Source organism: Dermochelys coriacea, chromosome 1 (genome assembly GCF_009764565.3).
Source record: "Dermochelys coriacea isolate rDerCor1 chromosome 1, rDerCor1.pri.v4, whole genome shotgun sequence".
NCBI lineage: Eukaryota > Metazoa > Chordata > Testudines > Dermochelyidae > Dermochelys > Dermochelys coriacea.
In genome coordinates, this window is record NC_050068.2 from 215,681,412 (window position 1) to 215,696,632 (window position 15,221).

At 46.0% G+C, this 15,221-nt stretch overlaps 1 protein-coding gene across 1 annotated transcript in view; it reads right to left on the minus strand.

Annotated features, from left to right (window-relative positions):
* LOC119860485 (scavenger receptor cysteine-rich type 1 protein M130-like) overlaps positions 1 to 15,221 on the minus strand; it is a 1,081,813-nt gene that overhangs the window by 20,017 nt on the left and 1,046,575 nt on the right. The window contains 3 exon segments of the mRNA XM_043513924.1: positions 4,659 to 4,976; positions 9,483 to 9,794; positions 10,249 to 10,563. Coding sequence (XP_043369859.1) covers positions 4,659 to 4,976; positions 9,483 to 9,794; positions 10,249 to 10,563 — 945 coding nt within the window.

Genomic DNA, 15,221 nt, shown 5'->3' on the forward strand with positions numbered 1-15,221 from the left:
CGCCAGACAGCTACCAGTCAGTCAGGAATCAATTTGGAGTGGGCAAATCTACTGTGGGGGCTGCTGTGATGCAAGTAGCCAGCGCAATCACTGAGCTGCTGATATCAAGGGTAGTGACCCTGGGAAATGTGCAGGTCATAAGTAGATGGCTTTGCGCAACGGGATTCCCTAACTGTGGTGGGGCCATAGATGGAACCCATATCCCTATCTTGGCAGCGGAGTACCAAGCCGGCGAGTACATAAACTGCAAGGGGTACTTTTCAATAGTGCTGCAAGCACTGGTGGATCACAAGGGATGTTTCACCAACATCAATGTGGGATGGCTGGGAAAGGTACATGATGATCACATCTTCAGGAACTCTGGTCTGTTTCAAAAGCTGCAGGAAGGGACTTTCTTCCCAGACCAGAAAATAACTGTTGGGGATGTTGAAATGCCTATAGTTATCCTTGGGGACCCAGCCTACCCCTTAATGCCATGGCTCATGAAGCCATACACAGGCAGCCTTGAAAATACTCACGAGCTGTTCAACTACAGGCTGAGCAAGTGCAGAATGGTGGTAGAATGTGCATTTGGACATTTAAAAGCGCACTGGCACAGTTTACTAACTCGGTTAGACCTCAGCAAAACCAATATTCCCAATGCTATTACTGCGTGCTGTGTGCTCCACAATATCTGTGAGAGTAAGGAGGAGACGTTTATGGTGGGGTGGGAGGTTGAGGCAAATCACCTGGCTGATGGTTACCCACAGCCAGACACCAGGGCGGTTAGAAGAGCACAGGAGAGTGCGGTGCGCATCAGAGAAGCTTTGAAAACCAGTTTCATGACTGGCCAGGCTATGGTGTGAAAGTTCTGTTTGTTTCTCCTTGATGAAACCCCCCACCCCTTGGTTCACTCTTCTTCCCTGTAAGCTAACCACCCTTCCCACCTCCCTTCGATCACCGCTTTCAGAGGGAATAAAGTCATTGTTGCTTCACATTCATGCATTCTTTATTAATTCATCACACAGATAGGGGGATAATTACCAAGGTAGCCCAGGAGGGGTGGTGGAGGAGGGAAGGACAAGGCCACACAGCACTTTAAAAGTTTAAAACTTTAAAATTTATTGAATGCCAGCCTTCTGTTGCTTGGGCAATCCTCTGGGGTGGAGTGGCTGGGTGGCTGGAGGCCCCCCCACTGCGTTCTTGGGCGTCTGGGTGAGGAGGCTATGGAACTTGAGGAGGAGGGTGGTTGGTTACAGAGGGGCTGTAGCAGCGGTCTGTGCTCTTGCTGCCTTTCCTGCAGCTCAACCATATGCTGGATCATATTAGTTTGATCCTCCAGCAGCCTCAGCGTTGAATCCTGCCTCCTCTCATCACGCTACCTCCATCTTTCAGCTTCAGCCCTCTCTTCAGCCCAGCGCTTAGTCTTTTCAGCCTGCCACCTCTCCTCCCAGTCACTTTGTGCTTTCCTGTACTCTGACATTGTCTGTCTCCATGCATTCGTCTGTGTTCTGTCAGTGTGGGAGGACAGCATGAGCTCAGAGACTATTTCATCGCGAGTGCGTTTTTTTCCCCTTCTAATCTTCACTAGCCTCTGGGAAGGAGAAGATCCTGTGATCCTTGAAAGACATGCAGCTGGTAGAGAAAAAAAAAGAGACAGTGGTATTTAAAAAGACACAATTTATAGAACAATGGCTACACTTTTTCACAGTAAACTTTACTGTTAACATTACATACACAGCACATGTGCTTTCGTTCCAAGGTCGTATTTTGCCTCCCCCCAGTGCGTGGCTAGCACCTCCACCCTCCACCCTCCCCGTGGCTAACAGCGGGGAACATTTTTGTTCAGCCACAGGCAAACAGCCCAGCAGGAATGGGCACCTCTGAATGTCTCCTTAAGAAAAGCACCATATTTCAACCAGGTGACCATGAATGATATCACTCTCCTGAGGATAACACAGAGAGATAAAGAACGGATGTTGTTTGAACGCCAGGAAACATACACTGCAGTGCTTTGTTCTACAGTGATTCCCGAGTATGTGCTACTGGCCTGAAGTGTCTTACCATGGTGGATAGAATAAGGCTGCCCTCCCCAGAAACATTTTGCAAAGGCTTTGGGAGTACATCCAGGAGAGCCATGAATGCCAGGGCAAATTAATCATTAAACATGTTTGCTTTTAAACCATGTATAGTATTTTAAAAGGTACACTCACCAGAGGTCCCTTCTCTGCCTGGCGGGTCTGGGAGGCAGCCTTGGATGGGTTCGGGGGGTACTGGCTCCAGGTCCAGGATGAGAAACAGTTCCTGGCTGTCGGGAAAACTGGTTTCTCCGCTTGCTTGCTGTGAGTTATCTACAACCTCATCATCATCATCTTCCTCATCCCCAAAACCTGCTTCCGTGTTGCCTCCATCTCCATTGAAGGAATCAAACAACAGGGTTGGAGTAGTGGTGGCTGAACCCCCTAAAATGGCATGCAGCTCATCATAGAAGCGGCATGTTTGGGGCTCTGACCCGGAGTGGCCGTTCGCCTCTCTGGTTTTCTGGTAAGCTTGCCTCAGCTCCTTAAGTTTCACGTGGCACTGCTTCGGGTCCTGTTATGGCCTCTGTCCTTCATGCCCTGGGAGATCCTGACAAATGTTTTGGCATTTCAAAAACTGGAACGGAGTTCTGATAGCACGGATTCCTCTCCCCATACAGCAATCAGATCCCGTACCTCCCGTTCGGTCCATGCTGGAGCTCTTTTGCCATTCTGGGACTCCATCATGGTCACCTCTGCTGATGAGCTGTGCATGGTCACCTCTGCTAATGAGCTCTGCATGGTCACCTGCAGCGTGCCACGCTGGCCAAACAGGAAATTGAAATTCAAAATTTCGCGGGCCTTTACCTGTCTACCTGGCCAGTGCATCTGAGTTGAGAGTGCTGTCCAGAGCAGTCACAATGGAGCACTCTGGGATAGCTACCGGAGGCCAATACCATCTAATTGTGTCCACAGTACCCCAAATTCGACCCAGCAAAGCTGATTTCAGCGCTAATCCCTTTGTCGGGGGTGGAGTAAGGAAATAGATTTTATGAGCCTTTTAAGTCGAAAAAAAGGGCTTCGTTATGTGGGCGGGTGCAGGGTTAAATCGATTTAACACTGCTAAATTCAACCTCAACTCCTAGTGTAGACCAGGGCTTTGATGTATTTCCTAAGTGACAGAGGCTTAGATCCACAAAGGTACATAGATACCTAACTGCCTCTTTATAAATACATAATGTATAAATTGTTACATATTTATTGAAGCAGGGAATTGACTCTCCCTCATTCCATGCAAGTGTCCTGGCCACCAGGCTAGAGTCACTCTTTTGCTTTTTCTCTGATTCAGTGACCAATTATTTGTACAAAGTGGAACATTTCCAGCAGGAGAGACCCACCCCATCATACCTTATAGTCTATAGTAACTAGAGCACTCACCTGTGTTCACATCCCTGCTCCAAATCAGGAAGAGCAGGGATTTGAACATGGATTTCCCACATCCCAGTTGAGTGCTTTAACCACTGGGTTATGGATAAAATGGAGAGATGACCTGGCTTACATGAGTGAGTTCGTGGTTGAGAGTCCTGAGCAAAGATGGGTGCCTATCTCTGACCTGTGTGTCAGGGGCCTAAGGATTAGATCAATGGCAGTTAGGCATCTAAATAACTTGGTATATCTAGGCCCTTCTCCCTTCCTTGGCATTTCACTGCTGGCAAATTTAGGTGGTTCCCCCTTCAGCTTGCAGGCTTCTGAGGTGTCTAACTCTTCCCATGCATTGTACGGGGAAGCTAGGCATGCGACTCAGGGCTGAGGATCTCATTGGGTAGCAAGACACCTAGGAGTCAGGCCTTGCAATGCACAAGTCCTTCGGGGATCTAGCCCAGAGCTACTATCCATGGCACTCTTGGTCAAAACAGGTTGCATATGACTTCCTTTTCTTACTATTGTTTTCTGATTCAAGACAGCACATTTTTTAAGACTTTAACATAAAGAAGCCACTAGATACACTAGAACTGCTCGGGAAATTCATTCTTTTTTCCCACAAAATATTTAAATGACCATGAATATTTTTTTTCTTTTCTGCAACTAAATTTAGATTTTTCAACAAAAATCTGAACATTTTCAATGGAAAGAGACATTCTGTGAAAATCAGGTTTCAGAATAGCAGCCGTGTTAGTCTGTATTCGCAAAAAAGAAAAGGAGTACTTGTGGCACATTAGAGACTAACAAATTTATTTGAGCATAAGCTTTCATGAGCTACAGCCGATGAAGTGAGCTGTAGCTCATGAAAGCTTATGCTCAAATAAATTCGTTAGTCTCTAAGGTGCCACAAGTACTCCTTTTCTTTTCTGTGAAAATCAGTAATCTTATTGTGAAGATTTTTCATCAATTTTTTTTATTAGCTCCAATACATAAAAATATACAACAGAGAGACAGGACTGGGGGAATTTGCTGCATTTTATTAAACCTATAATGTGGCTATGCTTTTTCTGTATATAATATATTTTTACTATAAATTGGCAAAAGTTTGAACCTCAGATCGTCATCGTTTCAAGGACTGCTGAGATCACAGCACAAGGTGGGGTGGAGGCAGGCCCTGGGGTGGGTCATGTTCCCATTGAACAAGGACAGGATATTTATAAGATTTTCACACTAAGTCACCTGAGCAAACGACACCGACATCCTCAGCAATTCCTGCCTGGGCTGTCTCAGACGTGGAGTTGTCGCAGAGAGTCAGACGAGACTCATTTCCTGCACACTGGACCCTTCTCAGCCCCACAGGGCCCCTTCCTCGCTGAGACTTACGGGGGTTATAAGCTTTCTCAGCGACTCTGCACTGGAGCTGCCTGCACACCACGCTGGCATCGCCCATGTCCCTCTGATCATCCAACACTCTGCCCCACAAGTCATGGAGGGAAATCTCGACTCTGCCATCACACCGGCTCTCTCCATTCAACAGCCTGAGCGATTCAGAACGACCTGGGCTCAGAGAGATAGGAAATACACTGAATAAAACTCCCCGCTGGTACTGCATTATAAATAATGCACACGTGTGATGTGAAACACAGTTTTCTGTAGCACGTGGAAGGAAACCCTCACTGCTATGCAGTTTTACAGGGAACAACCTATCTCAAGGGCTCCATTTATCTCTCTACTCAGAAATGCAGGGGATAATGGTGGGAAAGGCTTCCCCAGTTCTGAGGCCATATCCTGTGAGGAGCTGGGCCCCTTCTGTAAGATGCAGAGTGCTCTCACTTCTCTCTGGAGTTAATGTGAGTGGAAGGTGCTCAGCAACACCTGGCAGATCAGGTCCCTGGTTTTCAAAGTGCCCAGTGCAAAAGGCCCCCATGCCCACACAATGCACTGATATCAACAGCACTGTGAGATAGCTGTGATTTACAACAGGAATCTGGGTATTGGCCTATTTCACTGCTACAATTCCCAGATCCAGCACTGCCAGGACAGGTGGCTCCTTTAAAGAAAGCCATGCCCAGTTTTCACTGTTCAATGTACAATGGTGAACTTTGATCATCGCATCAGCTCCAAACTCATAAGGAGGTGTCAATTCCTTCCCCGGTCTGAACTCTATTCTTACCAGCTTAGGTTAAAACTTCCCCAAGGTACAAACTTTGCCTTGTCCTTGAACCGCATGCTGCCACCACCAAACATGTTAAACAAAGAACAGGGAAAGAGCCCACTTGGTGACGTCTTCCCCCAAAATATCCCACCAAGCCCTACACCCCCATTCCTGGGGAAGGCTTGATAAGAATCCTTGATAAGAACACAGACCCAAGCCCTTGGATCTTAAGAACAATGAAAAATCAATCAGGTTCTTAAAAGAAGAATTTTAATTAAAGAAAAGGTAAAAGAATCACCCTCTGTAAAATCAGAATGGTAAATACCTTAAAGGGTAATCAAATTCAAAATATAGAGAATCCCTCTAGGCAAAACCTTAAGGTACAAAAAGACACAAAAACAGGAATATACATTCCATTCAGCACAGCTTATTTTACCAGCCATTAAACAAAAGGAAATCTAATGCATTTCTAACTAGATTACTTACCAAGAGTTGGAAGGCTGCATTCCTGATCTGATCCGGCAAAAGCATCACACAGACAGCCCAAATCCTTTGTCCCCCCCTCCAGATTTGAAAGAATCTTGTCCCTTCATTGGCCATTTTGGGTCAGGTGCCAGCAGGGTTACCTTAGCTTCTTAACCCTTTACATATGAAAGGGTTTTGCCTCTGGCCAGGAGGGATTTATAGCACTGTATACAGAAAGGTGGTTACCCTTCCCTTTATATTTATGACAGGAGCTAACACAATAAAGGCTTTTCTGCACCCGGCAGGGTTTTTCCAGGCCAGGTCTGCAACTCTGAACATTTGAGTTTCCTTTCCCATGAACTCTAGCTATTGGCTTGGCTGGAGATGATGTTTGGAGGGGTGAGTGACCTCTGGGCAATGGGGAAAAATGTCCCATTTTTTCTAAACATATATGTGTATATATATTTCATTTTAAAAGTTTGTTCACTTTGAGCACATAAAGTTGTTGAAGTTCCTTGTAGGAGAAGCCAAAACCCTTTCAGGTGTTTATTGCCATTGGAGATTTTTTTATACAGTGTGTACAGCACCTTTCATTTCAAAGGAGCCAATGTGCTTCCAAAACATGATTTGTAAGCCAGTTAAAACTTCCTAAATAAATATATATACACAGGTCAGTAGTGATTCATAGCTCAGGATGGGCTTAATGTTGCATGTAAGACAGGGAGTCAACTACTCTTTTCTATTAAAGTTACATAGAATCATAGACTATTAGGGTTGGAAGAGACCTCAGGAGGTCATCTACTCCAATCCCCTGCTCAAAGCAGGACCAACACCAACTAAATCATCCCAGCCAAGGCTTTGTCAAGGCAGGCCTTACAAACCTCCACCACCTTCCAAGGTAACCCATTCCAGTGGTTCACCACCCTCCTAGTGAAATAGTGTTTCCTAATATCCAATCTAGACCTCCCCCACTGCAACTTGAGACCATTGCTCCTTGTTCTGTCATCTGCCACAACTGAGAACAGCCGCGCTCCATCCTCTTTGGAACCCCCCTTCAGGTAGTTGAAGGCTGCTATCAAATCCCCCCTCATTCTTCTCTTCTGCAGACTAAATCTTCTCTTCTGCAGAGTAAGTTACATATGGTCTGATTCTCCCACTAAGGCTCCTTTACACTGATTAGATGGGGTTAGTGAGAATTGGACCCAGTGTACTCTCCCCTCACTTACAGCACAGAATCTCTGGGTCAATGTGACCTACATGCTTTGCACTGCAGCATTTGACTTTGTTTCTCCAACAGGAAGGGAGAGATGCAGTGGGGAGGGGACATGGGTTATAGCTGGATACTCTGCACTTCTGTTACATTGTGGGCAACCAACCTGGCAGGTCACACCCTAGTCACCCTCTGAGGGCTGCGCCAATAGAGTGCAATCGGAGAAGGGTTATAAATAGTGGAATTAAAGGGCTTGTCCGCTCTTGAAAGGCTACAGCAGCACAGCTCCACTGCTGCCACTGCACGTCTGGTAGCCCTTCAGTGTAGACACTACCTAGGCCAACAGCAGGGGTTCTCCCATTGCTGTAGTTAATCCACTTTTCCAAGACACAGTAGCTATGCTTATGGAAGAATTCTTTTGTCAACCTAGTGCTCTCTATACCGAGGGTTAGGTCGGCTTACCTATGTCACTCAGAGGTGTGGATTTTTCACACCCCTGAGAGATGTAGCTTGGTCAACCTTATTTTTTGGTATCAAATACAGCCCTGTGGACTCAACAGCTGATAGATGAAGGACTGAGAAATCTGTCTGCTGTGAGGGCTGTTTCCAATCCTTGTACCACATTGAATACAGGCTACAGATTTCTGTTTCATCAGCAACTGAGAGCCAGTGAGTTCAAGGGCTGGAACTCTGCTAGCTGCTGAGATCCCCACACTGATTGGTTGCTGACCAAGTTCTGAAGTGTTTGAAATGACTGAGGTGCTGCCATTTGTTAAACTCAGAAGAATCCAGGTGACACACACAACATGTTTTGACTGCACTGCGAAGCCTGAGAAATCACCTCTGAGAGAAGATCAGTGGGGAATGTGTTTTGATGTGTGTGCTGAAATACAGAACATGTTAAGTTGAAACCTTATATTTGAATGTTTGTAATAGAAACAAAAGGGGGGGAAGGCTGTATAAGGAAAACCAGTAGATTTACTGTCTAATAGATTTTTTTTAAAGTTTTTCGTAGTACTCCAAATACTATTTACAATACTTTTGGTGTGCATTAAATGTTTGTTTTACTAAGGCCATGTCTGTACTACAGGTGCTACAGTGACACAGCTACAGCATTCCACCTATGACGCTGTATGCACTGCAGATTCTTCCTGGAGTGACAGAAGGGGTTTTACTATTGCTGTAGGTAATCCACCTCTGAGAGGTGCTAGCTAGATCAATGGAAGAATTCTTCAATTGCTGTCTACACTGGGGGTTAGATTGACACAGCTACAATGCTCAGGGATGTGAAGCCTATGGATCCTATTGATTAAGGCCGGTCAGTGCCTAAATCCTTTTAGAAAATGAGAGTTAGGCTCCTAAATCAGTGCAATAATGCCTAAATACCTTTAAAAATCTTGGCCTATGCCACTCTGGGTAGCCCTCAGATAACTTGCCATCTATCAGCCACTGTTGTTCTCCAGTGTGGAATGAGGAAGTTTTTGAAGTTGGATGAGGGAAAATCTTTGGAGATGCTTGCAGGAAAAAGGACCCCTGCAGGCTTTTGTGTTGCATTGTAGAGGAGGATCTTCATTAAAGCACCAGCTGCTCTCACGAAGAGCAGGATCTTTGTGAAAATTCCCAGCTGGTTCAGGAGCCAAGCTCTGGAGCCATCTGAACACTTCCCTGAAAACTGGGATCTTTGGCAAAGAAATTACAATTTTTCTGAAGTGCTGTGAGGAATTAAAGATTTTATCAATCTACACACCCACTGAGCAAGCTCTGTAGGTGAGGGCTGCAGCCCACCAGCACACAACCAGGATGGGCACCGGGGGACATTTTGGCCAGGAACACCAAGACAAACACCTACTTTTCCAGAGTGAAATGGGACTGTAATGGCCCAACAGTTTGGATGAGATCTCTGCATATAAGTTGCTTCTGCAACACCAACCTCAGCCTGATGAAGGGCTGAGTCAGCCCTGCAGGGACCGAGGGAATCTGTGAATCACAAACCCCAGGTTTATAGCACAGAGCCATTCTCTCCGGTTCACTCTAGCGTAGAGCTAGGATCCACCTCGCCACCCCTCACTGCACCTGGAGGTGTCTCTGATCTGGGGAACATAAACAAAGAGAGCAACACTCCGATACCGCTACTTACCTTGAGTACTGTAGTCAATGGGACTACTCATGATGATCCTAAGCTGGGCAGTACACTGCATTGTAACTAACATATACATGTCTATATTAAACTTACCTGAGCAAGTAACCCTGGCCGTGTCTCTGGGGAAGCAGGCTGGGTTGCCCAGGGCCATGTGAAAACAATCCCACAGACAGGATTCAGTCCCTTCACAATGAAAAGCGTCACTCCATACTTTTCCACTCCCTTCCCCGAAATGGGCTCCTCCCAGGATCGACTCAGCATATCCACAGTTCAGCTGATGGCAGAGGACGTTGGCATCTTGCAAATCCTAGTGGGAGTCACAGAGGCTTCCCCATGTGTCTCCATGTCGGATCTCCACTCTCCCGGAGCACTCGGTGCCATTCACTAACCTGCCACCTGGGCACCCTGAGCACAAGGGAAAGTGAGTGTCGAGGTGGTGCAGTGATCAGTGTTAATGGCAATGGCAAGGAGGGGAGTGGGGAACAGGAAGGGATTCTTGCTCGTGTTCAATGCTAGCAGTTACCCTGTGGGGGCTGTGGGACTATTCTGCACCTGCACATTCACAAACTGATACTCGATCCACGTCAATTAGTGAGAAGGGAGGAACAGGGACCAGAATTTGGTTTCCTTGGTACATTCCATATTGAAGGCAGCACAAGCATTTCACAGAGGGATCAGTTCCAGCAGACTTGGCTGCTGCAGGGACAGGGCTCCAATTTATGGGCCAGGTACCCACCTGGTGTAAATCAGCATAGCCTCACTGAGCCCAATGGAGCTTGGCAGATTGCCACACTGTGAAGATCTGGCTGAGGATGTTCCCCAATCCCTAATTCTTTTCTTTCCCCCTGCAGCTGCTCACCTGAACAGACCACGTTGGCTTCGCTCCCAGGGGGACACTCAGTTTTGCCCAGCGCAGTAACAGGACAATCCCTCAGGCGGGATTCGTTCCTCTCACAGCCAAATGTGCCGTTCCAGACAGGCCCATCTCCTGTGCCAAAGAGCTGCCCTGCTGGCATCGACAGGGCGAATCCACAGTCAAGCTGCTGGCAGAGGGTGTGGGCAGCCTGTAAATCCCACTGGGAGTCACAGAGGGTTCCCCAGGTGCCTCCATGGAGAAGCTCCACTCTCCCCGAACACCCTGTGCTGCCATTTGCCAGCCTGTACCCGCCGTACCCTGAGAACAAGGAGAAGGGAGATCAGAGGACAGAGTATTTTCCTGTGGAAATAATAGTAAGTGAGCACATAAGTAAAAACTGTATCGTAATCTACATACACATAGGGATTGCCCAGGCCACGTTAACTCTGGCATTTCCTAATTTTCAAGTGCTCAACTTGTAACCTAAGTAACTTTCTTTTAACATAGTGTGTTTTGGGGGAGAGGCTGTATGTAAACAGAATTTACAGGACACCAACAAGGGTTAAAAAAATAAATGGGGATCAAGAAGTCCAGTTAGCCACTGGGTCCCTGTGTGCACTCCTCCAGGTATAATTCTTCCGAAAAGCCTGAGCTTGAAGCTGACCACCATCTTCCTCCTCCCTCCCAGGGCAAGGCAACACATCCTGGCTGCACGGGGTTTGAAAGTGAACCTTTACTGCCCAATCTAACTCTTTGGCTGGTATCACTCCACTTTTGTTTTTTCTCTAGATCTGCACCATCTAACTTGCCTTCTCTCCCATTGGCTGCCCCTTCTCCTGTGTCACCTGACTGAGCTCACAGCCTCGTCTACCTACCCTAGCCCAGTAACTGAACTCACCCTCCTCACTTCACCCCTTCTGTTGCTGTTCCAAAGCCCTGCAGAGCTGCTGCCATCTTCCCCTGACTCCTGCGGCTAAATCCTTCAACCCCTTCTGTGACTGCGAAGATCATCCAGCTCCTGCTTTTGATTAACAGCCACATGAGCTTCTCAGGGCAACAGCTCTGACTGTGTACTGGCTGCTACTGTCCCACTCGCCTGACTGTTCACTACATCTTCACCTTCAATCTAAATAAACAATTTCCACGTTCCCAAATTGAAATGTTTCCTTTCAGTTTGTCAAACTGACCCCAAGTGTTTTGTTTTGAGTCAGTTCAACATTAAACTTCATTTCTCTCTGATGCCTCTGTTTTGCCTTATGGGCCAGATTCCCTGACCAGACTAAATCTCCCACCATGCACCTATAGACACGTGGCTATCATGAGGCAATTGTGCTACCAGTTAGAGGAAAGACTGCACTGTATAAGCGGAGATGTTGTCTGGCCAGGGAGCCCAGCTCATAGGAGAGAACTGGAGCCTGAACTACAACTCCCATGAGGCAATGTGCCACAACCGGGAAATGAAGATTAATGTTGAACTGACTGGAAATGAAACATTTTGGGTCAGTTCTACAATCTGAAATATTCCCATCAGGGTTGAACCCAGCCCAAATGAAACATTTCATTTCTATTAGCAAAACTGAAAGTTTCCCAGGGCAAGTTTTGATTTTGAGGAAACAGCATTTTCAGTTAAAGAAAAATTCTGATGAAAAATTCCTGACCATCTCTAGGAATAACTAACTCACTGCTAACTAACTCACCTCATATCTCATCTCACTGCTTATTGATTCACTGCTACTGATTTAATTGGATTCCATTTATTATTTCACTGTTCACTTGTTTACTAACCATGTTCATCTGTCACTTGCCCATGGCTCTTATCACACCTTTTCGTGCATCACAGATCTGCCCTCTTCCTCCCCCAACCCTAAACTCCCCCTCACTGGCTCCATTTCCCCATTCTATTACCTTCACCCCTCCACAGGTCCCACCAGCTCTACCCGCTTCTCTTCCATCCTGATCTCTATCCCCTTCCCAGCTAGATCCCACATCCTCCTCTGCCTCCTCCTCTTGGTTTCTGGTTACAACTTCTCCAAACCTGGACCCCCTTCATTCCCACGATCTCCAACTTCCAAGCCCATCCCCATCACCCCCTCTCATGCCACCATTCCTAACCTCATGTCCAGCCCCCCTCCTCCTCTTGCTGTCCCTAGAATGCACACTGCATCCCTAAAAAGATCACAGACATCCACAACCTTTTCATCACTCCCTCCCTCCAGCTCCTGTCTCTCACAGAGACCTGCATCCCTTCATCTGACATTGTCGCTGCAGCTGCTCTGTCTTACAGAGGCCTCTCCTCTTCTCACAATCCCGGCCCTGAATCATCCCCAAAGGAACAAGCTGAGTGTGTTGGACTTCTCTGCTCTCACATTTTCTCCTCCTTTGAGAAGCACTCCAACCTATTCTCTCCTCTCCCCCTCTATGTTACTGTCAGCTACTGCCTACCCAGCTCCTCCCTGTCAGCCTTCTTCTGTGATTTCAGGTCCTGGATCTCTCTCCTCCTCTTATCTTCTTATCTACAATCTTCCACACTCATCCCTGAAGACTTTATCACCCATGTTAATGGCCCATCTGACTAGAGTTTGAAGGGAAACAATTTTCCTGTTGTGCACGAATGTTTGAGATTTTGATAAATTTTACCATACTGAACTGGAATGAAACGCTGATATTTCAAAAAATTTCACAAACTGAAAATCCATAATTTTTTTGGATCAGGTCAATTGAAACACTTTTTTGGATCAGTTTACATAATGTCTAAATGTTTAGTTATGATTTACACATTTTAAATTTAAAAAGGCACTATAAATTCACTTTCAAAACAAAAAGTCATTTGACACAAAAACTTGAATTTTCCATTTCAAAAATATCAAAATGGGACATTTCAACAATTTTGAAACTTTTTTCAAAAAATTTGCCAAAATCAACCTTTCCCGCAGTTTGAGTTTTGACAAATTAGTATTTTCCAATGAAAGCAGGATATGTTAAAAAATTTGAAACAAGCTCAATTTCTAACCTCTTAGCTACCCGTCTCCTCGCCCTCCCCTCTGCATTGACCTACAGCCCTGGATCAGCTCTCCCACTCCCCTAATGGGACATTCACTCGACATGGTCTTCAACTAGCATAGCTCTCTTTTGCATATTGCTGTTGCTGAGTTCCCCCGCTCTGGCCATCACCTGGTCACTTCTAGCATTGCCCATCAGTCTCCTCTCTGTTGCCACATTGTCTGGTCCTTCCTTGATTTCCAGTCTATCAATGTCAATGACCTGCTTAGCCTCTCCTCTCTTTTCTTTCCCGAAGTGACATGGTGGTTGCTTCCTGCACCTTTGACTCTTTAGCCCCACTCTCCCACTGTAAGGTCCGGCCTGCCAACCCCCAGCCCAGCCTCACCCCAAACACTCCTACTCACCTACAGCAGAGCATCTCTGGTGGAAATCCTATAGCCAGTCTGACTTCCTCCACTACACATTCATGCTCTGCTCCTTCAAATCCACCATTTTCTTAGCCAAGCAACTCTCCTTCTCCACCTTGATTGCAGGTGGGGGAATCAATCCCAGCAACCTTTTTGCCATCTTTGACTCATTGCTCAAAGCCTTACAGTCCTGTTTGCACAGGAACTTGCTGATTTGCATTTGGTGAATAGTTTCAGAAAAAAGAAAGAAAATAAAAAGTCCAAATGGTTCATTTCATTCATTTTGCAATGAAAAAAATTGACTTCTCATTTCAAAATGACATTTTGCTTAGAAATTTAGCTATATTTGTTTTAAAAACCCACAAAAGGGTGAAAAACCTGAAAAATGAAACTAAACCAAAAACTGAAATAAAATTATTTTGGGAAGAACAAAATGTTTCATTTGACCAAAAACAATTTTTTTAAATTTGGTTTTGTTTAGTTTTCAGGTTTTATTTTTGGTCTTTGAACTGAAAAAATCAATTATCTGCTTAACTCTACTTATCAAGCTGTTAACTCCCACCGTTGCTCTGCCAATGAAGGCAGCCTTCATTGCTTGCTTCTTCCTTAAACATCTCTGCATGTTCCTCCCTTGCATAGGAAGAACTCCCAGTCAAAAGCTATAACACTATCATCTAATCCTCCTTCAAGTCCCTCCTCAAAACTCACCTCTTCCATAATTCATAGAGCAACATGCAACCTGACAATGGTAAGGCAGCTGGTGAGTTGTCATTATTGTCCTATAACATGGGCTGCAGAGTGCCATTAAAGTGTATGTGCAGGAAACACAGATTTGCCCGCTCCCCCACCTGACCCTTCTCTTCCACTGTCTAATGCCCCTCACCTACCAGCAGACTGGCCCATGAGCCCCTATTCTCACACCCTCCTAATGTGAGTGAACGGCATTGCAACCTGCCACACAGGGTCACAGCACCACTCAGGTTTGGCCTGGCCAAAAAGTGGTCAGATCATGGCCTGGGTGGTCCCTCTGGCTCCACAGCCTATGAATAATGGTAAAAAATTGTGCACACACTATTTTTATTACCATCTCCTTCCACTCCTACCTTGACCAGTTTGCTTGTCTCATCCCCCTGTTATGTCTTGGAGTGTGAGCTCTTTGTGCCAGGGATTGTTATTTTCTCTATGTCTTTGTAGTGTCTAGCACAATGGGGCCTTGACCTGGTTGTGGCTTCTAGACATTATTACAACATAACTAGGGCCTTACCAAACTCACGGTCCATTTTGGTCAATGTCACAGTCATAGGATTTTTAAAATCATAAATGTCATGACTTCAGCTATTTAAATCTGAAATTTCACAGTGTTGTAATTGTAGGGATCCTGACCTAAAAAGAAGTTATGGGGGTGGGGTGGGGGGTTGCAAGGTTATTGTAGTGGTATTGCTACCCTTATTTCTGTGCTGCTGCTGGCAGCAGCACTGCCTTCAGAGCTGGGAAGCTGGAGAGTGGTGGCTGCTGGCCGGGAGCTCAGCTCTGAAGGCAGAGCCACTGCCAGCAGCAGCGCAAAAGTAA